Consider the following 24,010-nt stretch of genomic DNA (forward strand, 5'->3'; position numbering starts at 1 on the left):
ACTCATGAATCAGTGTTTTCTTTAAGCACACATTGGGTCTCCGTGTCTTTCTCTTCGATCCCTACGGCAAGCTATGAGACGTGGTTTCTACGCTCCAGTTCTAAGCTGTGGAATCCAGTGAGGAGATCTGTTCCTAGCAGGTGTTGAGAGCATATGTTCTCCTGATAAAACCACTAGTCCTTGTGCGATTTATGGTAGACATCTCTGCTTGGCGTGTCATAAGTCTGACCTCAAGCGTGGAGGGGTAGTGGCTTAAATTGCTGCAGGAACTCTTAAGCCAAGAGGCTGCTCTGAGCTCAGATGTGATGCCTGGCCTCTTGAGGAGAGGTGAGATGGCTCATATCCTTGTCAGCCTGGGAGATGGGACAGATAATAGCATTTTTGCCATCCCCAGAAGCTTCCCTTTGTTCTGAAGGTGTTGGCCAAAAGAAACACCATGGGAGAACTGAAACCAGGGAGTGAGGTTTCAGGAAAACAGCAGTTAAAGCTGGAAGTTGTTTTTTGTCTGGACTGCAACAAACACATATGATCTGCATTAAAATTGAGATTGTATCAATCAAATTGGGTCTCACAGCTAACAGCCGTATTTCTCTCTCTCTCTTCCCCCCCCCCCGCACCGCCTCCCTTACAACAGCTATCCAGTAGACAACCAAAGAGGTTCTGGCCCTGGAGGGACCAAAAGATCCAGCCTGGTTAGCCCGAGTCACCCGCCACCAGCTCCTCCAATTGGATCTCCCTCTGGTGCCAGACCGGGCTTTGCTCCCCCGCCGGCACCACCTCCACCACCACCATTGATGGAAACCAGTCCCCTTCCACCACCTCCCATGGGCTTCCCGTCCCCGGGAACCCCACCACCACCCTCACCCCCCTCCTTCCCTCCCCACCCCGAGTTTGCTGCCCCGCCGCCACCACCGCCCCCTCCAGCGGTTGAATATGCGAGTGTGCTCCCACTTCCGCTGCCCCAGCCAGGCAGTGGGAGTGCGCCACCTCCCCCTCCACCGCCGCCTCCTCCTGGCCCACCGCCTCTGACTTCCAGCCTGGACGGTCCCCCAGCACCTCCTCTACCCTCAGATACCTCCACCTCCAAGCCCAAGTCGTCCCTGCCTGCAGTTAGTGATGCCAGGAGTGATTTGCTTTCAGCTATTCGTCAAGGTGAGTTAGCTTTGTTTCAAAGCCATTTTTCTCCTTTGCCTCTGGGAGACCCCACAGTACCCAGCATGAGAGCACTTGGGAGCTGTATTGCAGGCAGTGCTCTCGCTACCCTGCTGCTTGGGACCTATCCCTTGTGGGCTCTCCTGGTCTGCCCACCCTGATGACGGCCTCACTAGGTTTTATCCCTCTGTCTGTGCCTTTGGTCATGCCAGAATTGGTGCAGTCCAAGTTTGCAAGTGGGCTGAATGGCAGTGCTGTAATCCCTCGGAAGAGCGTGGAAATGGTTCATTTCCCATTCTGCCTGCCCCCCTGCCTGCTCTGGCTGTCATTCGCCTCCAGTGTTATCCCACTGCGTGTCCAACATTCACTGGCAGAGGACAGGCTGTCTTGCTTAGAGGACTGCGTTGAAGGGATGGCTGCTTTGAGATTTCAGTGTGACCAAAGCCTTGAGTGATCCTCCTCCGTTGCCTTCTTCCTAACAGGCTTCCAACTCCGCAAGGTGGAGGAGCAGCGGGAACAGGAGAAGCGGGACGTTGTGGGCAATGACGTGGCAACGATTCTGTCACGCCGCATCGCTGTAGAGTACAGCGACTCTGAGGACGACTCTTCAGAGTTCGATGAGGACGAATGGTCGGATTAACGACGGTCCCATCTTCCCCCCCCTTCCCTCCTGGGTTAACACCTTCTTAAAGAACCAGGTGGCCAAACCTTCCACGTCTTCCTTTTTCATCCTGTAACCAAAGATGTGCCAAGGGTTTTCAGACAAGCACCAGCATATCTCCCCTCTCCCTTCCCCTCCAGCTTTGGCAGGACTTTGTGCTCTACCTTTCTGAAAAGCTTCCTCATGGACACTGAGGATGACGGTGCTGAGTTTTAGCTGGAGGGTGTGTAACAGTTGCTTATTTAAGAGAGCTAAACCTCCAGATTCTCAATCCACCAGGCAGAGCACATAAAACCCCTCTATCCTGAGGGTTTTTTAAAGTAAAGATGGATGATCCTGTTGTGGCCACATGGCCTTTCAGATGAAGGACATTTTCAGCTAGTTTTCTCATTGCAACAGCATACAGTAGATCTAATTGGCTCTTCTTTCCCAGCGAATGCTGGTAGTGCTGCAAGAAAATGGGCTTTAAATGTCTGTTCTCTGCTGCATCCCACAGTCAAACGATCAGTTTTTAGCAATAGCGCACAGTTCTCTCCCCCTTGAACCCCCAGTATTCCCAGACTACCCTGCGCTGGATGCACTCTGGGACTAGAGCATGCATTGGGTGCAATGTGAGGAGTGGCTTTTAAAAGCTGCCTTTACCTTCCTCCAATCTCCTGGACTGCTTCTCCAAGTCTGCCAGAGGGGACTTGGACAAAGGGATGCAAAGCCCAGGCAGAACTGTTGCTTGGCTTCCTGCTGCTGGGTGAGCAGAGCCCAGCTGGGAGCGCTCTGTGTGGTCAGTGCTGAGCAGTGGCAAAACTCGGCTTAGCTGATTTCTCCAGTCCATGCTGGCAGTGCGCGGGGGGGGAAGTGCCAAAAGCAGAGAGATTGGGTGGGGAGGGGTTCTCTGAACACCAGGCACTGGATCAGGATGATGGTTACAGGTGAACCTACAGCTGGGACTGAAATGCCTTGGGGTCTCTTTGGCCTATTCAGGGCAGTGCTGTGATCAGTTTGGAGAGAGGTGCTTTTCTGGTGGGGTGACTGCCCTTTACACAGGGACTTGAGCAGCAACAGAAAATGCTGGTATTGCCCTTGCTGCCTCCTCTCTTCCACCTAAGAAGAGGAGTGTTTGTGCCTAAAAACATCTTGTGTGTGAACTGAGTTGCCCATCAGTTACAGCAGGCCTAACCTACATTATGTGTTTCCCATTGTTTTGTTATTATAGTTCATTAGTTAATTTTAAGAAAACATTTCTTCTCCTAGCTAACCCTACAGATTCCTGGGTTGCTCACTACAGATACAGTACTGGCAGGGGGAGAAAATGGGGAATTTGAGCTAGCTGACCTAGGTTTTATTGCTGTTTTATATTACCTTACATAGAATTTTAGCATATCCTGGAAGCCTAGATAAAAATTCCCCAATGCTACAGATGTGCTTTTCATATTTTAATGTGGACTTGACTAACTATCTCAGTATGATGCAAGAAAGCAGTTCCAAAGTCTTTTGGAGATCACGGGTCCAGCTATTGTGGGATGGGACCAGCAATATGTCCCATTACGACCAACTCTCCAACTGCTTTGCCTTTTTTATTGTTAAGTATTTTGCCAACTTGTGCCTGTTCGTTCCTCTCTGGTGTGCCTCACTAATTGATGTTGCTGATACCTGGAATGCCAGGTCCAGCCCGAGGCTGCCAGGTTGCTGAAAATCCTTCTTGGGGTTTGATTGATGGTTTTGGTTTGCGCGGTTGAGTTCTTACTGATTTCGTGTGTGTGTGTGTGTGTGTTGGGCTGTTTTTAGTCTTTGACAGAGCAGATAATGGCCTGGAGGATGGACTCTTCTGGAGGGTGGATCGAGCTGAGATCCAGTTTGACCCTGAGCATCATCAGGAGAGATTTTCTGGACCTCTACACCATTATATTTTGTCAGCAAATGAGCTGGTAGGCAGGATGCAAAGGGCATAGACAGGGAGGCATCCTGATGCTCTGGGAACATCTGAGCAATATTAGTTCCAGGTTCTGGAAGAGGGAACAAAACCCTCGAGTGCCAGTGAGCCATCGTGCATTGGAGGGATTTGGAAATGCAAACTGATTATTGCTGGAAGCTGGGTAAGGGGGGCCAGAGGAGAATCACTGGCTCTGTTCTGCTCTTTCTGTGAGCATCCTCCTCTTGCTTCTCTTGGAGACAGGTTCTGGGGGTAACAGACCTTTAAGCTAACCCAGGATGACAGCATTATCACACAGGGAAGTGAGGAGCTCACAAATGCCAGACCTGGGTTAATTTTAAATTGCCTTAACTAGACTTGGCCCTGGTTGTGAAAGGGGAGCGAGCGTTCCTGTCATGTGAAATTCAGAAAAGTGCCATATTCTCTGTGACCCAGATGGATGGTCCGTCAGGCTGGGCCATGCCTCGGGGTGGAAGGGACATGGTTACCCCACGCGCTGCCTGTTGCACAACTGTGCTGTGTGGGCGATCGGCATGGCCGTGGGTGGAGTCCAGTCCTCCGACTGGCTCGCCTGCTTGCACGGCCCTCCTGGCAGCAGGAGGAACGCTGCTTTGTCCGTGCAAGCCTGCCGCAATCACCGTGTGCTTTCAGACTTGCATCCCAAGGTGAGAATCAAAGCTGCTGGATCCTATGCAGAGGGGCTGTGGATGGGTGGGGGAGGGTTTGATCTCCTTTGATGTCAAAAAAAGCGGTATGAGCCTAGCTTGGGGGCTCCTGAGAAACAACTCTGGTAGAGTGGCAGTCTGTGAGTATCATTGCAAAATTGCAGAGCATTGGGCCACCAAGTAAGCTGAATATTTCTTAAACCAGTAGGGGAAGAGGAGAGGTGCCAAAAACAACCTTTGCAAGACAAAACAGCTGTGCTCTAACGGCAGGGCTGCTGCTCCATGTAGGCCAAGGGCATGTGCTGGACTCCCCTGCCATCGTTGTCGTTCAGTGTGTTAGCTTATTCCTTCCTCCCTCTCTGTGCAAGGCTCTTGGGTACGTTCCAGTTGAATGGCACGGTGGGGGAGCCTCCGGCATTTCACAGAGCCAAAAGAGGGGGCTGGAAGCTGGGCTTTTCCCCTCTCTCTGGCTGCCCGGGGTAGCCCCTCTCTTTCCATTTCAGTCCGGACCCGGGTCCGCGTGGCGACACGGAGCCGCAGCAGCCATTTTGCCTGTACCGGAGCCACTTGCCGCGCGCTCGGGGCGTGCTCCTTCCCTCCCCGCGCGCGGCGTGCTGGGGCAGGTCGCCGTTGCCTCTCCTTCCTGGCCCTCGTGCTCCTGGTTAAACATTCTCCCGGTGTCCTCGCCCGCAGCGCTCGGCTGCGGCTCCCGGCAGCCTCTCCCCCGCCGCCCCTCCTTCCCGCGCTCGCAGGGAAAGCCTCGTCCCGGCTCCCCGGGCTCAGCCTGGAGCCTCGTCTGCAGTCGGTGACCTTCACTGGTTTCTCCTCTCCTTATCAGACCCAGAGCACCAGACCGGATCGAGGGAAGGGGCTGCCGGAGGTCCCAGATGGCGGAGAAACTGTGCAGAGTGTCATTTCAGGGAAAGGATATTTTCAGTCCGTGAACTTATTTAACATGCCTCTTCTGAAAGTACCTGCCCTTGACGGGCTCTGGGGCCGGGAGCTGGCTGTGCCGAGCCTGGCGTGGGGCAGGCGCAGGATCCTTTGCAGCCCTGCTCACAGCTGCCCTGGGTCAGGTTTCATTGCTGTTAGTTTTTAAGGGGTGCTTTTTTTTCCCACTTTTTTTTTTTTTTAACAAAGCCTTCAGGTGGGAAGTGGATCCATTTTTTTTATTGCTGTATTAACATTTTAATTCATTTCAGAAACTAACCCATTTCTCTTCCCGACTAGAATGTCATAGAATTAGCCAAGCTGTAACCCTCCCGAAGTGCCTTATTTTCCTATATGATATAAATATATTTATAAGAGCAATTATTCCACTTGTAACTTAGGGGTTTAATGCTGACCAGAGAGGATAAGGTGGGAGAAGAGACGGAAAGTGCCCTCGAAGGACCCAGCGCCGCTGCGGGGTCGGAAGGGTGGTGGGGTCGGACGGACTCTCTCAGGGTGCAGGGGGTTACTCACTTTCAGACCAAAGGAGTTTCAGCAGTGAAACTCTGCTAAAACCTCACGAGCAAAATACTGTAGCGACCACAGACACTGGCACTGAGGTCGATGACTTGTTTGGTTGTTTTTTTTTCTTTCTTTACCCCTGCAAAATCAACACAGATGGCCAGACTCTGCCTCCTTGTGCACACGGATGCACCAGGAATAAAGCCGCTGCCTTCGGTGGAGCGGAGCCCGGTCTGTACCTGTGCATCTAGACGCAGACTCTTGCTATCTTGTTTTCCCTTGTAATGTCTGTCTGTATTTTTCTCTGTCGGTTGCTGTGTAAGCCAGGCTTTCCTGCTGCTTTTTTTTTTATAATCGGCTCAGTCTCCCCTGGATGAAGATCCCAACTGCAATTTTTTGTAATGTACATGTAAAAAAAACTTTTAAACCTTTTTTAAAACTGTAAACTTAAACTTGATAAAACCTTTCTATCCAATCGGTGCCCATGTGTGTTACTCCGGGCATGTACGGGGAGCCACGGCGCTTTCCTTAGCACGCTGAGAGCGGCTGATCCGGGGTGGAGGGGCTGCTGTGACTTGTCTGGTTAGAAGTTCCCCTGCCCAGGCGTGTTGTGTTGCGTGAGCAGCTTGTACCTTCTAACCTGAGTGTCCCGTAGTGCCTCTCGCAGGGCTGCTGGGCTGTAATTTGAGGAGACCGGCCACACCGGGAGTTTCGAGGGCTCCAAGGCTTTGTCCTGTCAGCAGGAGCCTCGCGCAGGTGTCTGGGCAGAGAGGTGAAGAAAAGCAGCGGGTCCCAAGCTGCCTCGCAGATGCCATCCATGCGGAAATCTCTTCCAGCACCAAAACGCAGCCACCGCCAGGGCGAGTTGAGGATTATCGATGGTGGTAGTTAGCACTGCCTGCAATGGGGAACCGTGCCAAGGAAACGCTATCCAGGAGGAGCTACCCGCCTCCTCTGCGTGCTCTTCCTGCCATGCAAAATGCGAGAGCGGAGCGGCTGTAGCTGGGGTGGGAGGGGGCTGGCTCTGATTTGCTTCCATTTAGGTTGTCACGATCCCTTTTGCGGTTAGAGCGGTGATGGGTGGTGGCCCTGTCCCCTGTCATCAGGTGTGTTGTCTGGACCTTGTCTGCGAGCCTGGGGCATGGACGTATTTCTTGACTATTGCTGTAGAGCCCCAAAAGCATCTGTCTCTGCTCCTTGGTTCTGCCTTTGCTGCAAGCCTTGCTGGCCACATTCCCCTGGCTTCTAGGAGACACCCGTGCGCTTGTGCTGCAGTACTGTGCCTTTTCTTGGCTGACAGGAGTCCCTGGCTGCAAAACCTCATTAGATTAACTGCCTTTGCCAGCTTCAGAGCAAGAAACCCCTTTACTAGTGGTGGGGCACGGAGGGCAGGGGAAGGGGAGGCATCTCTTGGGCTTTCAAGCTCAGTAATGCTGAATGTCCCAGCTGTTGGCTCCATCTCGGATACAGCAGGAGCAGCCTGGCCCCCTCGGCTTGCCTTGCTCTGAGATGGGAGAGCGGCTGTAGCTTGCTTGGCTGAACGTGTTTGCCTGTAGCTGGGGCTAACGCTGCCCCTGCTTTTTGGGGCACAAGCTAGCGTGTGGCCCTGTGCTTTTGGGGTGCGAGTCCTTGTGAGCCAGCTCTGTGAATTGTCTTTTTGTCTCTCCCGTAGCTGGCGGTGTGTGAGCTCATCTTTATATCCCAGCTACTGTCTCGCTGCTTACTGAACATGCACAAATCCACCCCAAGACAGGGGAAATCTCAGTCCCGGATCTGCCTTGCGGGCAGATCAGCTCGCCTGCGCGGGTAGCGCCGTACCTGCGCCGGGAAGGACGGCCCCGTGCTTCCCGCGCTGCGGCAGGTCGCTCCGCGTGTGGGCTGGAGCAGCGTGACTCATCCTTCGGGGGCAGCTGGCGTGGTGCTGCGGGGTTTGTCCTGGCTGGGCCGCGTCGTGCCGCAGGCGCCGTGCGGCGCGCGGGCAGGCAGCGGGGAGATGGCAGGGCACCGCATTTCACACCCCGCCTCTGCGGGGGCCATGGGGAGAGCTGCTGCTGCCGCTGGTGCTGGAGACCGAACAGTCTCCCATCAGCTGCCGCTCCTTGGGCTGGCGCTTGGCTCAGCGCGGGGAGGAGAAACCCAGCAAGGAGATTAATTGCGTGCTGGTGCTCTCAGACCCCGAGCCCTTTCCGTGAGCAGCAATTTCCTACAGCAGAGCTGCTTGCAGCTGGGGGAGTCTCTCAGGCTCTGCCTGAGCCTTGGCACTCCGGCCTTGTCCAGGGCGTTTGATGTGTCCGCGTGTCTGTCTCTTCCCATGGAGTCGGTGCTGGGTCACAGCTGTCTGGGCTCCGGCTTCGCAGGAGCCCCCGTCTCCAAAGACCCATTTAATTTTCTCCTTCAAGGTGGTGTTAGCAACACCCAGAAGATGCTGCCGGCTGCCTTGGACGAGTGGGCTGCGTGTCCTTTCCACCACTGACGTCAGCTTCTCTCCCTTAATTCCCCCTCTGGGACCAAAGCGAGTGCAGGCGCTGCCAGCTCCGATCAGCGTTAGCAGCCTGCTCTCCCAGTGTGTGGCGGCGCTCCGCGCTGCCAATGTCACCCCCTCCTCGGGCTGCCTGCCTTAGCCAAGCATCCACGGGCGGTGGGAGAGCACTACCCTCTTCCAAGTCCCCGGGAAGCGCCCGCTGCCAGCCGAGAGTCCCCGCTTCTCGCACGTAGGTGTGCCGAGATGGCAGCTCAGCCCCTGTAGAAATGGCTGACTCCTTCCCTCTCCATCTCTTTCCATGTGTGTGGTTTTTCTCTCTCCTTTTTTTTTTTTTTCCCCTCCTCTTTTCTCCTTCCCCCTTTGCTGTTGCCTACGCGGTTGTGTGGGGAAGGCAATCGGCTCCCGTGCTGCGGATGGCTTTATCTGTAACTCTTCCATCTGCTCACAGCAGCTCGCAAATAACCACGGGGTGCCAGAGGAATTATGTATTTGGAGCTCAAGTTTCTGCAGTCTGGCAGGGCAGCAGCTCTGCGCTGGGCTCAGCCGCTTCCACAAAGGCCAGCGCCTGCACGCCGAGGGCTCGAGGCAGCCGGTGCCAAGCTCGCGCTGCGCTGAGGGCCAAGTTACGCTCCTAATCGCCCTCTCCAGGCCCGGGCTGGGCCGCTCAGACAAAGCGGCGGCCCCCTCCCCGCAGCGCAGCCCCCCGGGCCCCAGCGCCGCACCAGCGCCCGGAGCCTGGACCCGGCACGCTGCCGCCGGGCTCCCTGCGCCCGCCGGGCTCCCTGCGCCCGCCGGCCAGCCCGGAGCTCCCGGGGTAAAGTCACCTTCTGCCTCCGCTGCCGCAGAAACAAAGCGGGAAGCTGCTGGGTGCTAGCACAAGCCTTGCTTTGCGTCCTGCCGCCGCGGCGGGGCTGCGCGTGCCCACGGGCAGCCGCTTCGTGCACGCGGCCGTGGTCGGCGCGAGCGGAGCCGCCGCTCCCCTGCCGTGACGCTGCTGCTGGCTCGGGGCGATCCCTGCCGTTCCGGCCCCGCGGGCGCCATGGGGAAATGCCTCCCGCCGAGGCCGCTGCCTTCGGCAGTCGGGCAGGCGCTCGCCGAGCGGGCCCTGGTGTGCTCGTTTCCTGCCTGCTCCGGCTTCCAAGGAAACAAAATCCCCCCAGCCAGGGCTGAGGTTTCTCATTTAAATTTAAGCCAGACCAGCAACGAGAGCTGCTTAACCCTCATGGCGGCCTGGCGTTCCCATCTCGGGGGCCGCGCTCCCGCCAGGGCTGCAAGAGTCCCGGCAGCAGATAAATCACCTGGAGCCGCGACGGCCCCTTCTCCCATCCCCGCATCCCAGCGAGGCGGCGGGGGCAACCAGCAGCTTTCGGCTCCATCGTGGGCAGGTCAGTCGGGTTTCAGGGGGCTGGTGAGGTTTGGGGGTAGCGGGAACCTCCCTCCCTCTCTCCCTCCCTTCTCCGAGCCGGCGAAGTGCCTGGTTTTCGGCGCCCGCCAGGGTTTGAGCTGAGCCTCGTTAGCGGGTTGCTAAGCGAAGTCTCTCACCTAGCGGGGACCGGCCCTGGCTTTGCCATGGTTACTGCGAGCGCTGGCGCCCGGCGTCCTTGCTCCCGGTGAGGCGCGAGGGGCCGGAGCCGAGCCCCCCTGCTCCCCGCGTGCCCGGAGCCCCTGGCGGGACCACGACGGGGCTGGTGGAGGGCAGGGACAGCCCCGCAAGCCGCCCGTCGGGGAGCCCCCTGCCTTCCGCCTGGTGCCCCGGGAAGCGGAGCCGGGCGCCCGGCACCACCGTGGCCCCAGGGAGCGATACCGGCCGGGCCGGGCTCCAGCGGGAGCCTGAAGCCGCCTTGTCATGGGAAGCCTGCGGGATCGGCTCTGGGCTTTGGTGCGCCGCAGGGCAGGGAGCATCGTTGGAGCCGAGGTGCCGCCCTTGGCTTAGCGCGCCCTGCGGCCCAGCCGGGAGCCCCGCGCCCTGCCCAGATGTGCGCCAGCAGCTGGTGACGGTTTCACGTGTGCCCACGTCTCAGTGCCTGCTCCCGAGTCTTATTTTCCGACCCCGAGGCTGGGCCCTTGGTCATCCCCCCCTGTCCCCAGCCCCGAGCCGCTGCAGAAGCCCTGCCAGCCCACCCGCAGCGTGGGGGCGGCTGCTCAGCGCCCGGGCGCCTTCCCGGCTGAATTCGACTTTTTTTTTTTTTATATACCTCCGCTTTCTGCTGCTTTTTTTTTTTTCCCCTTGAAAAAGGGAACAGGCTGGTCCTTGCCACCGGCTGTTTATCTCGCCGCTCGGTACTGCCTGCTCCGGCACCTGAAGGCCTGGAACAGCTCTGGGAACAGCTCCGGCCTTGCTTGTTTGCATCCTGGGAAAGCAAACACCGTGGAGGTGCCGGTGGGGTCAGGGCCGCCGCTTCCTCCGGCCCCGTGTTCACCTGGGGGTTTTGCGCCCCGGCGCCGCGTGTCCTGCGGTGGAGGGCCGTCGGCTGCAGGCAGGACACAGAGGTCTCGTTCCCCAGCCGGGAGAGTTGCAGTTTCTCGCCGGCCAGGTACCAGTGTGACAGGACGGGGCAGAGGGCACGGGAGGGGGTTGGGATTGCTGGGATGCAACACACAGCCCGAGGCAGACGGGAGACAGCGAGAGCCGGAGCCTGGCAGGCTGCAGACAGGCTGTCACCAGCATGAGCCAGCATCTCGTGGCCACCAGGGCTCGCGGGGGGTGACGCGCTCTCCGAGGGCCCGTCCATCGCGTGTCGGGCGCATGGGCTGAAGGGCCGCAACGGCTGGTGGTGGGCAGCCCCGCAGCCCCGCGTGGGGCGACAGGGCCGGATCGCAGCGGCCTCGTAGCTGCAGATAGCTCTGCTGTCGCTGCAGGTTCGCTCCCGGCTTTACGAGCCTTATATAACGCACGCACGCACGCACGCGCCCCCTCCGTGAGATGAATTTGGGAAGCTCCTCGGCTCCGGGGAAGCCCTGCCAGGAGCTGGGGCACCGCTGTGCCGGTGCTGCCGGCCCCGCAGCCGTGCCCAGTGCAGCCGGGCCGGAGATGGGCGCCGGGCACCCGCGAGCCCTGCTGCCAACCGCGGCGTCACCCCCGGGGCAGGAGACCGGGGACCCCGGCGAGCAAGCAGGACTGGCAGGCCCTGCTTTGGGAGGCACCAGGCAGCGTTTGCCCGGTGCGGGGAAGCGAAGGGGCTGCTCTTGCTCCCTCTAAAGACAGCAGCAGGGCGAGCACGGCGGAGGAAAAAGCTGCTTAAGCTGCGGTGCAGCGTCGACGTAAGAACAAGCAGGTATAAACTGCCCCTGAATAAACCAAAACTGGGAACCGCGTGGTTTTTCTCCGCTGGAGTGGATCCCCCGAGGAGGAGGGGGAGCAGGGCACCTTGGACCCCCCCGGCTCTGCTCCTTCGCCCCCGGCTCAGCTGCGGCAGGGAGGAGGCAGCCCCCAAACCCCAACCCCGTCCCGGTGCTGAGCCCAGCCCGGAGGCAGAGAGAGCAGGAGCCCTGGGGCTCCGCAGGGTGGTTTGGCCTCTTCCGCCAGCCCCGTCGCGGCTGCTCCAAGCCTTCCCCGGCGCTCGGCTCGCCCGAGTCCTGCGAGGGCTGAGAAGAGGAAGGAAATCTCCGTTTCCTTCGCCGGGAAGAGCAACAACGCTCCGGGCTGCCACCCCGAGTGATGGCAGGGCTCGGGGGCCCGGCGTCGCCCTCCCTCCTGCCACCTCTGGCCATGCGGGGCCACGCCGGCGGAGCACCAAGGCCCCTTCCCAGCCCGCGGCTCGGCCGCAGCCACCCGTGTTGGGTCGTGGATACTCCAGCGCCTGCAAGGACCCTGCTGCTCCCTGAGCTGGGGAGGGGAGCGGAGCAGGGGGGTGTCGGGGCTGAGCCCCGGGGACGAGCCACCCCGATTACCGCTGCTGCCGTTCACCCGGCCTTCCCCGGCGCTGTGCACGGCTGGGAGGTTTGGGATGAGGACGAGGAGGCCCCCGGCCCCTCTGTGCTCCTTCCCCAGGGAAAAACATCCTGCTAACAGGATGTGATGGGTTTTGGGGGGGGGGGGGGGGAGGCTGTCGCTTAGGATTTCTTAACCGGGCGCAAGGAAAGGAGCCAAGGAAAAGGCCCTTCGCTGGACTCGGGGCGACGCCGGGGGGCCTCGACCTGCCCTGGGCACCCGCCCGCTCCCCTGCGCCACCGCGGGGAGGAGACACCCTGCCCCCCCCAGGACCGCACAGCCGCAGGTCGTATCACAAATCACTTTTATTCCCCCTCGCCGCGGTTGTAAACGAGACCCAGCAGCCACCCCGAGAGCTCGCGCGCCGTGCAGCGCCGCAGCCGGGCTTTCCCAGCCGTCACCGCCCCAAAGCGCCTCTTCGCATCCCTCTCCCCCACCCCAAAACATACAACGCCGATTCCAGTGTGAGGAAACACTTTTCCCAGGATGTGGGAGGCCGCTCCGAGCACGCCAGGGTGGGAAGCGGCTCTGCCCTGCTGCCCCCCCAGCTTCGTTCCTGTGCCGGCAACCCCGAGCCACCAGGGTTTGGGGGTGCAGGGTCTCCAGCAGCATCTCCTCCCCCAGACCAGTGAGCACTAGAGGGCAGCAAGTCCCAGAGCTGGGACAGCCGTGGGGAAAAAGCTGGGCATGGAGAAGGGAGAGTAAATAAAATAAAAATAATAAAAAAAAAATACATGGACAGCTGGGAGAAGGGGGAGGTGGATTTGAGTCCCTCCTTCTCTGGGAAGCGATGGGTTTTTTTCCCCCCCTCCCCCTGTAAATGTACAAAATATATATATATTTGAGGTAAATAACAAGGCTGTAAAAAAGCAGAGAGGAGCGAACGGTTCTGGTATCAATCCCCCTTAAAAAAATAATGCATCATAAATATTTTCAAAGAAAATATGAGGATCTCCCTCCCTCCCCCTCTCTCATGCACACATAAATATATATTATATTATGGATTTAAAAATATGTTTTTCTTCTGTAAATTCAGAAAGTGGAAAAATAGAGGAAAAAAGATATTGTGCACAAAAGGACAGGGCTGGGAAGAGCTGCTCATTTTAGAGAGCTCTTGCAAAGTGCCTCTGGTTGGGGGGGCGGGGGGACGACACAAAATAGAAAAGAAAATACACCAACAAAAATCAATGAGCGAAACATGTGCAAACAGGTTCGGGGGGGGGGGGGGGTGACGTGCTAGACATCACTGGGGGACCTGGACCGGAAAGGCATCGTGGAAGAGAAGCACCCACAGCACACAGTCCACAGGACTTTCTGGATCTCTTGGTTTCTGAAGGCATAAATAACCGGGTTGATCATGGAGTTGTAGGTGGCAGGGAGAAGGGTCATGTATGTGTAGAGGGCCGGGTAGCTGTAATCCCCCAGGAGACAGTAAATGGCAAAGGGCAGCCAGCACGAGGCGAAGGTGCCCAGGATGATGGCCAAGGTGGCGATGCCTTTTCGGGTGGTGACGTAGTGGGAGCTGGCCAGGAAGTGTCTCTGCACGGCGATCTGGTGGGCGTGCCGGCACACGATCTTGCAGATCTGCACATAGAGCTGGAGCATCACTGCAAAGACCATGAAGAAGGAGACGGAGAGGATGATGAGGTGGTTCTTCATCAGCGGCTTCACGATGCTGCAAGTGGAGTGGTCCTTCAGGCAGTTCCAGCCCATGATGGGCAGGAGCCCATAGCAGATGGAGGCTCCCCAGGTCAGGATCAACATGATGTAAGTCCTGGTGACCGTCCTCTCCGAGTAGTAGGTCAGGGCGTTGTAGAGAGACAGGTAGCGGTCAATGGTGATTGTCAGCAAGCTGCTGACACTGGCCGTGAAGGAGGTGACCAGGAGCCCCACCGTGAGCAGGCTGACTGACTCCGACGGGATGAAGTAGACAAAGGCAAAATGCAGGATCAGCCCCAAGCCAGCCAGGAGATCGGCTGTGGCCAAGCTGCCGATGAGGAGGAACATAGGAGCCCGGAAAGCCGGGGTGTAGAAGATGACCACCACCACGATGGCGTTCTCGCAGGAGATGATGGTTCCTGAGATGCAGAGGGCAACATCCCATGGGTTCAAGGCAACAGGTCGCACCACAGACTCCAGGTCCAAGGAGCTGCCACTCCCGTTCCTGGCTGCGAACCAGCCTTGCTGGCCTCCAGTGGAGTTGTGGGGCCCTTCCTCCATCATGCTGCCGGAGGCCAATCTGCAGGAGTGGAAAGCAAGAGCATCCCTCTGAGCACCTGCTGTCCACAGCAGGGACCTGCCTGAACTGTCACAGAGCAGCAAGTCCCTGGCCCGCCCTGGCACCGCTGAGCTGAGGACAGCGCTGTGCACCTGCCTCCCCTGGGCTTCCTCCACGAGCTGGGCAGGAGCAGAGTTGGTTTCACCTCCATATGTTTACAGCATGCTCGCTGTTTGCTCTGAGAGGGGATATTTTCTGGACAAGGTGTTTTGTTTTTCTTCTTTCACAAGCAAAAAAAAAAAGAAGAAAGAAAAGAAAAAAACATAAAGGAAAAGCTGCTCAGCCTATTCGCTCCTGCCTGCATCCGCTACCCTGGAGCTGCCCAGCGGGAGGGGTTGTGCATTGCACAATTTTGACGGATAAATACTCCAGAGCGGGACCGGCCCTGCCACCCTCCTGCAGCGGCTCTCGGCAGCTCACCGCCCACCTGAGGACTTCAGCGGAAAAGTTACGGGGATAAAAAGCAGCAGGTGAAGAGGGGAGGGGGCGGGCAGAGCCCAGGCCAAGCCGGCACCTCTCCAGCACCCACAGCTCAGCGGAGGCAGAGGCGCCTTCCCAGCCCTGCGGTGCATCCCCTGACCGGGGGCTGCCCTTTCTGGGGGGGCGGGCAGGCAGCACAGCCCCTCCGGGTGGGGGGGCTGCCCCTCACCCCCTATCCCATGGCTCTGCTCTATGCCCAGGAAGGGTCGCCCCCTCCCTGACCACCCCCCCCACACCCGGTGCCAGGCACTCACCTGCCGGGCGGCTGCGCCGCGGGCCGGGCTGCTCTGGGCTCCCGGGCTGGGGGCCCGCTGCCATGGGCGCCGCCGAGTTATAGCGACCGAGCCCCGCCGGGGGGGGGTGGTGGGGAGGGAGGCCGGGGGTGACTCACCGCCGCCCCCCCCCGCCCCGCTCGCCCCGCTGTGACGTCAATGGCGCGCCGGAGCCAATCAGCGCCCCGCAAGGCAGCGCGGGCGCGCGCGCGCCGCATAGTAATCGCGCTGGGGATGGAGCAGCCCATTCATAAAAACAGCCCCCCCATACACACACCCCCACTCCACACCGCAACCCGCGCCCGCTGCCCCCCTCCCCCCTCCCCCGGCGGGCTGTGGGGCCCGGGCCCCCCGCTGTGTCCTTGCGGAGCCCTTGCAGGGCGGCGGTGCAGAGGGAAGGGGGGATTCCCCCACACACACACCCCTGCAGAGGCGGTTCGGTTCCGGGGCTCCGTGTGCAGGGGGTTGGGGGCGGCAACTCGGTGCGCCGCGGCTGGGGAGGGGGCTGCAGCCCCGTTCTGCAAAGCCTCCTCCCGGCCCCCCCCCCCGGGCTGAGCCGCCGGTGGGGCTCTGTCCCCAGCGCCAACCCTCCCCCCCCCTCGGGGCAGGAGGGCACCGGGGACCTCTGCTTCCCGAGCTCCGCGAGGGGTCCCCGGGGCCCGGCTTTCCCGAGCGGGCCCTGAATAATTAATTCATCGTCGGGCGAGAGCCGGGAAAGTCCGCCCCGGGCGGCGGGGCTGCGGGAAGGGCGGCTGGCAGGGATCCCTCCTCCCTGCAGGAGGAGGAGGAGGAAGGAGGGAAGGCCAGCCCTAACCGCAGCGGGGAAGACGTGTGCCACCCCCCGGGACCCTTCCAGGACTGCCCTGCGCCCCGGTTCCTCGAAGCCCGCGGTGGAAGCGGGCGCATTTCAGGGCATTTCAGTGCTTTCAGGCAAGCTGCCCCGCGCCGGGAGGGGGCGGGTTGGGCCCGGCTGGCACCGGGCTGGCACCGCCGTGGCCAAGGCGCGGCAGGGCCCGCGGTGGCGGTGCCGGGGCGGCCCGGGAAGGGGCTCGGCCCGGCCCGGCCCGGCCCGCGGCCGCCGGGAGCTGTTCGCAGTGCTGAAGCCCCGGCGCGACGGCGCGGCCCCGCCTGCGGCCTGCGCCCCCCGGGACTGGGGGGGGGGGGGGGGGGGCCGGTCCTAGGGATCCTCCCCGGTCCTGGATGCTCGCAGGTCCTGGGGGCTCCCCAGTCCCCGGAGCTCTCTTCAGTCGGGTGCTGGGGGCAGCGGGTTGGGGTCGTGTTGGAGCTGGCCGGACCCCCCCGAGCTCTCCGACGGCTCCGGCTATGTCCCGGGAGCGGTCAGGGCAGACCCGGCTCTATCCCCCTCCCGGGCAGAGAGGACCGGCGGGACCATGTCCCCACGCAGGGACATCCTCACCTGTAGCCCCCGAGCAGGGCCACAGCGCACCGTGGGGGCTGCAGGGCCATGGGAGAGCTGTGTGTGTGTGCGTGTGTGTGTGAGGTGTGTGCGCAGTGTTTTGGCAGCACGTGTGCAGTGAGTGTGAGTGCGCAGCGCAGGCAACGTGTGCGCGGGGCACATGCACATGCAGCGTATGGGCAGCGTGTGCGCAGGCTGTACATGCAGCCTGCAGCGTGTGCAGTGCAGTGAACGCGGTGTGCCAGGCGTATGCAGTGCGGTGCACGCCGTGCGCCGTGCGCAAGCAGCGCGCAGTGCGTGCAGCATGTGCAGCGTGTTGCGTGGGCGATGCATGCAGCGTGCAGGCAGGCTGCGCAGCGGGCAGCGTGTGTGCGGCGTACAGTGCATGTGTGCAGCGTGCACGCAGCGTGCAGAGCACGCGGGCTGTGCAGCGTGTGCTGCGTGCATGCAGCGCACAGCGTGTTCGAGGGGCTGCGCGTGTTAGGCGCGCAAGGCGTGCAGCGCGCATGCAGTGCACGGGGCACGCAGGTGCGTGTGCGCTCTGCGCCGTGCGTGTGCGGTGTGCGCGCTGCTCGGAGCGCGGTGCCCGCAGTCCCTGGGCCCCCCTCTCCCCTCGCAGCGGGCCGGGAGGGGGGGGCCCAGCCGGGACCCAGCGGGGCCGAGCCGGGGGCGGGGGCCGGGCTGCCCCGGGGCGGACCCGGCCGAGGCGGGGCCGCCGCTGCCCGCCCCCCGCCGGGGCCGCCTCCCGCCCGGCGCGGCGCGCATGTGCCCGCCGGCTCCGCTCCGCTCCGCTCTCCCGGGAGCTGCGAGCGCGCCGCAGCCCGCGCCGCCCTCCCTCCCTCCCTCCCGCCGAACCAAGCCGAACCGAGCCGGGCCGGGCCGGGCCATGGCCCCGCCGGGCGCCCGGGCGCTGCTGTGCGCGCTGCTGTGCGCGCTGCCGGGCGCGCTGCCGGGCGCGCAGGGACCCGCTGCCACCCGCGCAGGTAGGGCCGCGCCGCGCCGCGCCGGCGGGGGGGTGCCCCCCCGTGGGACCCGGCGGGGAAGGGTGCTGGGAGTTTGCTTCTTTAGGGCAGCCTAACTTTTTTTCTAGGGGGGGGGAAGAATCTCCTTGCATCCTGCCCCCTCCCCCAGCCTGGAGGGGTTTAATGGGGACCCTAAGGCAAGGACACCCCGATTTCCTCGGCTAGCCCCAGCTTTGGGGACGGGAGCCCCGGCCCGGTGCTGGCTCCCTGCTGGCATCGAGCTGGGCCGGGCACTGTGTTGGGGGCAGAGCCAGGCAGGGCCCGGCAGCTCGCTGTGGCCTGGCGGGTTGTGGGAGGCAGCGGGGCTCCCCTGGCTGGTGGGGGACAGCAGGGCACAGGAGCTGCCCCCCTCTCTTTAGAGCCGGGGAAGTTGTGTGCTTTGGGCCAGACTCGTTTCCATGCGGAAACTTTCAGCCGGGCGCAGAGCGCGGTGCCCTGCCGGCTTGCGATCCTTCCGGACGATGTGCTTTAACTCTGAGCATGAATTATGCAAACCTCGGGCTTTCTTCTGCTCCCCTTCTCCCATCCCCCCGCTGCTTCAAAGGCACCGAAGCATCACGGGAGACATTTCCAGCCCAGACCTCTCGCGCTGCCCACTGGAGACCCACGCATGTTCCCGGCTGCGCTCCGCTCCCACAGTACCCGCTGGCCTCCCTGCTGGAGCCTGGCGCTCCGGCGGGACAGGGCTGACCTCCGCCAGCCCTGTTTATCCCATTTATTTTCCTTTCCCTCCCCACACCTGATACCAGGAGCGGGAGTTGACAACGTTCTGCTCAAGCGTCTGTTCCTGTGCCTGCCGCGATAAAAATAACTTAAATTATAAACCTGCCTGAAACCCTGCGAACAAAGTCCTACTTTCCCATTGGTTCCCAGCAGGCCTCTAAATGCTGGAGAGAGGAAGGCAGGCGGGGACCCACCACGCCGTAGCCATGGCAATGGGTGCCGCAGCATCACACTCGGTGCATGAAGGCAGTAGTTCGGCTGCCCCTTTGCTCTTGCCCCTGGGACACGGGTGACCTGGAGGAAAGAAAGAGCCTCTCGCTTCAGCCGAGAGGAGTTTTTGCAGCCGGGCCTGGCCTGGGCAGCCCGAGGCCTGGGAGACGGGTTGGTTGAGGGAGGACCCTAAATGCACTCGCAGCCGTGGGACCTGTGTGAGCTGGGCGCAACGGGAGGACCCGGGACCGTGACTCCCCGCAGGGAGCCCGGTGCAGCCTCCCTCGCCCACAGTCACCGCCTTAAATTAATGATGAGTGCGTGCGTGGGGGAAGAGCGGCACTGCGAACGCCCAAGTGACTCACCGCCGGCGCTGGGGCAATCGCGCGCGGGGAACGGGAGCGGGGGACCCCATGGGACGGCCCATCGGGGCGGGAGGCAGAGGCGCGGGGCGTGCGGTGACGCTCGGGTAACCCAGGCCTGCTCTGGCCTCTCGCCTCCCCGGCGGGGTGACGGGTCGGACACCGGCCATGCCCTGACCTCACATGTCCTCCGGCTTTTGCAGGCACGTGCAGAGAGCTGGGATCCTGCGAGAAATGCCTCCAGGGCGCTGCCTCCCGCAACGGCACGGGCTGCGTGTGGACGGGCTGCGGGACACCCGAGCGGCCAGGTGAGCGCGGGCCCCGTCTGCCACGGGGCTCCCTCCGTGCAGCTCTGCGGCGCCGAAACCCGGAGGCAACTCCGCTGTGCTCAGGCGGTCGCGGACCCAGTGCCGGGCGAGGAAGAGCTTATCCAAAGCCTCCGATCTGGGCTCGGGCCGTGCTGGGCCGAACAAGACGCCCGGAGACTGCGCTCTTTTATTGAGCTGCCAAAATGAGCTCGGCACCCCCTGAAACCACATGGCCCTGCCCGGGGTGCCCAGCCCCAGCCGCTTTCCACGGTCAAGGTCCTGCGGGGAGGCAGGGATCCTGGAGCGCTGGTGCCGGAGGCGCTGGGGCTCTTTCCCGCGGTGGCCCCAGCTCGCAGCCCTGCTGACATGCGCCCACCTCGGCGCCGGGGCCTGGCACGTGCCGGGGTCCAAGTGGGTCTGCAGGCGAGGGAAGGGCTGGCACTGCCGGAGACGTGCATCCAGGGCAGGCCTGGGCTCGACGCCGTCGGAGGCTGCGCGTGCCGAGCTGCCAGGGACGCACCCGCCGCGCCGGGCATCTCTGTGGGTTGGTTTGCTGGAGGCGCCGGGGGAAACTGCTGCTCCCTCTTCCCGCAGAGCCAGGGAGCTGCGTGCCCAGGGAGGAGGCCGTGCAGGAGACGTGTGCGCTCTACAACACCACCGCGCTGTGTCGAGGTGAGCCCGCTCGCCATCCGCCAGCGCGGGGACCCTCCGGACCCCGGCAGGGGGATGCTGCAGCCGGCGGGGGGGAATCCAGCCCGCAGCCGAACGCAGGGCGGTCGGGGTGCATGGCCCCATCGGCCGCGCGCACGAGCCGGTTTCCCAGGGGGAGGCGAATCCCCATCTCCTAACAACCCTTTTTTTGTTGTTTCCCCCCCCCCCTTCCTCTATCATCGCCACCTCTAGCACTGAAATCCCCCACCGGAGAGCCGCCGCGGTCGCCTAGCAAGGAGCCGGCGACGCGCTCCCCACGTGAGCCGCCGCGGGGGGCGGCGGGTGGGACGGGGCGAGGCGAGGCGCTTCCCTCCGCGCTTCCCTCCCCTCGGGAAGGCTGAGCGGAACCCCGCGCTCGGGGCTGCATCGAAACACGTCCGCCGTGGGGGTGGGCGATTGGGTGCCAAGGGGGCTGCACGAGCCGCGGGAATCGCAGCCGGCACCTGCCAGCAGCCAAAGCTCGTCCTGGCTGGGGAGCGCATCCCGCTGCCGGGGGTGCAGGGCAGCCGGAGAAGGGGGAGGAAGCGTGTGCGCCTGGAGAAAGAGCCTCTTCCAGGAAGCAGGAATTGGAGAGCGTTGGGCTAATTAAAACGAGTAACTGGATCCCGGAGCCCTGTGAATTATTGATCCGAGCGGGGCTCCTTTATCTGCATGGCCACTGGCTCCTCACCTGCGCCGTGCCGGCTCGCTCCGGCCGGGCTGCCAGAGGGGGCTGAGCCCGTCGCTCCGCCTGCGCGGCGGTGGGAACATCCCTGCCCGGGGCTGGGAAACGGCCTTTCCCCCCCTGCATCAACTCGGGCTTGTAGGGGACCCTAAATACCCTCTCACCCCATCCCTGGCCCTTGGAGAGGGCAGCTCGGAGGGTATTGGACCCGCAGGGGTGCTGGCTGCCCCCCGAGCCCCTGTAACCCCCCGCGTCCTCTCTCCCCTCCAGGGACCACCACCACCAGCGCCCCGTTGACGGGCAGCCCCGAGTTCCACCCGCCCGGTTTCGACACGGCCAGCTTCATCGGCGGCATCGTGCTGGTGCTGAGCGTCCAAGCTGTGGTCTTCTTCATCATCAAGTTCATCAAGTCCAAGGACAGCACCTACCAAACGCTGTAAGGCTCCCACTGCCCTCCGCCCCCGGGCCGCGCCGGAGGGTGGGGAGGGGGCTCCGGGGTGACACCGACGTGTGCCCGCACCAAGCCCACCCTCAAATCCGTGAACCAGGGTCAGCCCTGGCGCGTGGGGCTCTGTCTCGCGTCTCCACCGTGTCCTGTCTTGCAGCTGAGTGTGTCCCCCGTGGCTGTTTGTGCCGGTCCATCCTCTCCCATCGGATTGGGGAGATGGAGAGGCTCTTCCTCCCTTTCCAAGCGGAGGATTAAACCCTTCTCCTTGTCGGTGTCTGGCCAGTCTCTGCCTCCTTGTCTGTGTGTTGCTGCCGGCTCCCTCCTCCGGCTGGCACGGCCCCCCCTGCCCGTTCCCCAAATCCGCCCCCCCCGAGGCTGAGCCCAGCAGGGGCTTGTGCAGGTCGTGCCCGCGGTGCCCACGCGCCTGGCGGCTTTGCCGTGTCTAACGTCCGGGGGGCCGTGCCCCGTCTCTCTTTCCTTGCACGCTGCCAGAGAGGACAACCAGTAGGTGCTGGGTGCTGGCGAGAGGACGGGGAGGGGGCTGCCCCCTGCGCGCCGAGAGCGGAACCCTTCCCTCGCCCCTCCTCGGCGGGGAACGGCTCGTTCCCTCTTTCCTGGTGTGCGTGAAGGGGGCGTTTCTGCTGGTTTGCTGTTTTCCTGGGAGTAGCTGCCCTGTGGAAGGCCACCCTCAGCTGCGGAGGGGACAGGAAGGGGGTGCCCCCGTTTTTTTTCCTCCCCCCTTTCCATGCCCCGAGCCCCGGCGGGATGGAGCTGATGCGTGGCCGCTCGGCACGGCCGCTGACCCACTGCTGCCGCCCTGGAGCCGCGAGATTTGGGGTTGCTCCCTCCGCCGGCGAGGTCCATGGGATGCAGCCACGTGCTTTTCCCTCGGCACTTTGCCTCAAGCATCCGGCCCGGGTGCGTTAACATCCTGCAGAGTCCCGGCCCCGAGCACCATCCTGCCGCCTTCCCCGGCTCTCCCGTCTCCGAGCCCCCGGCTCCGCGGCTCGGTCCCTCTCGGAGCCCTGCCCTGCCCCAGGTTTCCCTCCCCGGCCCCTCCGTGCCCGCAGGAGGAGCAGAGCCAGGGCCTCGCTGTGTGCTTTTGCTGTGCCTCTGTGTTGCTGTGTGGTCTGGGGGGTCCCCAGCGCCCCTGTGTGTCGTTTTGGGGGGGGGGGGGGATGCGTGCTGTGTGCCGTGGGGTGAGACTTGTAGCTGGGGCTGCCCCGATTAAACTCTGCGAGGTGGTGTCTGTGCGTCCGGCCGCGGCGGGCCCTGGCGTCGCTGCACGGGGTGTCAGAGCCTGGGGAGGTTCACGTGCCTGGGGTGGGGGCGCGCGAGGGGCTGCCTGGGTGCGGAAAGCCTCCCCGTCCCGTCCCATCCCGTCCCGTCCCCACGGTGGCTCCCATCGACGCGCCGTTTCCCAGGGATGCCCCTTCCCCGGGGCATCGCTACGCGGCCGGGCACCGCGATGCCGCGCGAGGCGGGTGCGGAGTGGGGGGCAGCCCCGCTGCGCCCGTCCTGCCCCGACGGGCCCGTTCTGCTAGGTGCTCTCGTCTGTCTGCTGCACTAGGATCTGAGGCCGGTGCCCCCCCGGGGCAGGCGGAGAAGAGGTCAGCGCTGCCGGCTGCTTTGCCCCCCTCCCGCCAGGAGCGTCTCGACCCGGCCGCCGGACCCCTGCCCGCCTCCCTCCCGCACCTCGACTATGCAAAGCACTGCCGGCGCCGGGGGGGGGGGGGGGGGGGGGGGGACGGGCTCCCCCTGCTCCCCTTCCCTGCCGGGGGCTGGCAGCGGGGCGAGGGCGCGGGGCGGCCGCGGTCAGGGCGCTGGCACTGCCCCGCGGCGGCGTCTCTCCTGCCCCGAGCGTCCGCTCTGCTCCTGGGCAATTGCACAGCTGCCCCCGGGGTGGGGGGACGGGTGGGGGGTGACGTGTCACCCAGGCCCGAGCGCTGTTTGCCGGAAGGTGACGATGCTCCCTGGGTGTTTGCACCCAGCGTGACCGCGGTTGCACCCTGCAGCCTCTGTCGGAGCAGAGCAGGCTGGAGGGGTGCAGCAGAGCCGGAGCATCCCGCGGGGCGGCGCTGGCGCAGGGCGGGCAAAGACCCAATAAAGGATTTTCCTCCCATCTCCAGTCTCCGTGTCGTGTTATCCATGGGGCGGGCAGCCCCAAGCCAGGCTCACCCGCGGAGCCCGAGCGTCCCCGTGGTGTCCCTGCGGGGCCCGTGCTCCTTGCCTCACCCCGGGGAGGTTGCAGCAGGCGGGCCGGAGCTGCGGGGCCAAGGCTGGAGGAATTTGGGAACTGCTGGGCTGGGCTCCTTGGCTCCGGAGGAGCGTGGGCGGCTCCCCCGGGCCGCCTGGCTGGAAAGCTTTGCTCAGGCCCAGCTTGGAGGCTTCGTTCGCTGGCCCCCACGCAACATCATCCCGACAGCCTGGGCGAGGAGCGAGGGCGCAGGGGGCTGGCGAGAGCCCGTGCGCGCGCGAGACGCGACGGAGCCTTCGCCGGGGTGCGCTCGCACCCCCTGCCTGCACCGCGCCAAGCCTCGGCGGTGCAAGCTTTGCTCCTCACCGGGCTCGACGCCGCTCCGTGCAGTGCTCCCAGCTGGTGCTGGTGCAGCCGGCGCTGAGCCCCCGCAGCACGGAGCGATCCTAGTGAGCCCGGCCGCTCTCGCCGCTGCCGAGCCAGCTAATCCCAACCCTGCTCCCCCCCCCCCCAGTTTACCCAGCTCCTTGCTGCCCCTGTACGAAACGTCTCCCAGCTCCGGCTGTCTCTGTGCCCTGACCTGCCCTGCGCCCTGCCCCAAAGGGCCGAGCACCCGCCGGGGCCACCCGCTTTGCTCCTGCACGTGGG

The 24,010-nt window shown here is 62.9% G+C and overlaps 3 protein-coding genes across 6 annotated transcripts in view; 2 read left to right on the forward strand and 1 right to left on the reverse strand.

Moving 5' to 3' along the window:
• WASF2 (WASP family member 2) overlaps positions 1–6,332 on the forward strand; it is a 39,560-nt gene extending 33,228 nt beyond the window's left edge. For all 4 annotated transcript variants that reach the window (XM_067311413.1, XM_067311412.1, XM_067311415.1 and 1 more), the window contains 2 exons: positions 635–1,152; positions 1,635–6,332. In XM_067311413.1, the coding sequence (XP_067167514.1) occupies positions 635–1,152; positions 1,635–1,792 (676 nt within the window). In that variant the 3' untranslated portion in view covers positions 1,793–6,332. The remainder of the gene's footprint in view (positions 1–634; positions 1,153–1,634) is intronic.
• Positions 6,333–13,506: 7,174 nt separating this feature from the next.
• Positions 13,507–14,493, reverse strand: GPR3 (G protein-coupled receptor 3). Its single transcript, XM_013954838.2, has one exon. The coding sequence runs from the start codon at positions 14,491–14,493 to the stop codon at positions 13,507–13,509; it is 987 nt and encodes a 328-aa protein (XP_013810292.1).
• Positions 14,494–17,542: 3,049 nt separating this feature from the next.
• Positions 17,543–23,281, forward strand: CD164L2 (CD164 molecule like 2). The gene is made up of 6 exons (XM_067311461.1): positions 17,543–17,700; positions 19,238–19,342; positions 19,937–20,014; positions 20,246–20,311; positions 20,988–21,153; positions 22,736–23,281. The coding sequence occupies exons 1-6, from the start codon at positions 17,604–17,606 to the stop codon at positions 22,740–22,742; spliced, it is 519 nt and encodes a 172-aa protein (XP_067167562.1). The 5' UTR covers positions 17,543–17,603; the 3' UTR covers positions 22,743–23,281.
• Positions 23,282–24,010: the final 729 nt, after the last annotated feature.

The sequence above is a fragment of the Apteryx mantelli genome, chromosome 27, assembly GCF_036417845.1.
Source record: "Apteryx mantelli isolate bAptMan1 chromosome 27, bAptMan1.hap1, whole genome shotgun sequence".
Classification (NCBI taxonomy): domain Eukaryota; kingdom Metazoa; phylum Chordata; class Aves; order Apterygiformes; family Apterygidae; genus Apteryx; species Apteryx mantelli.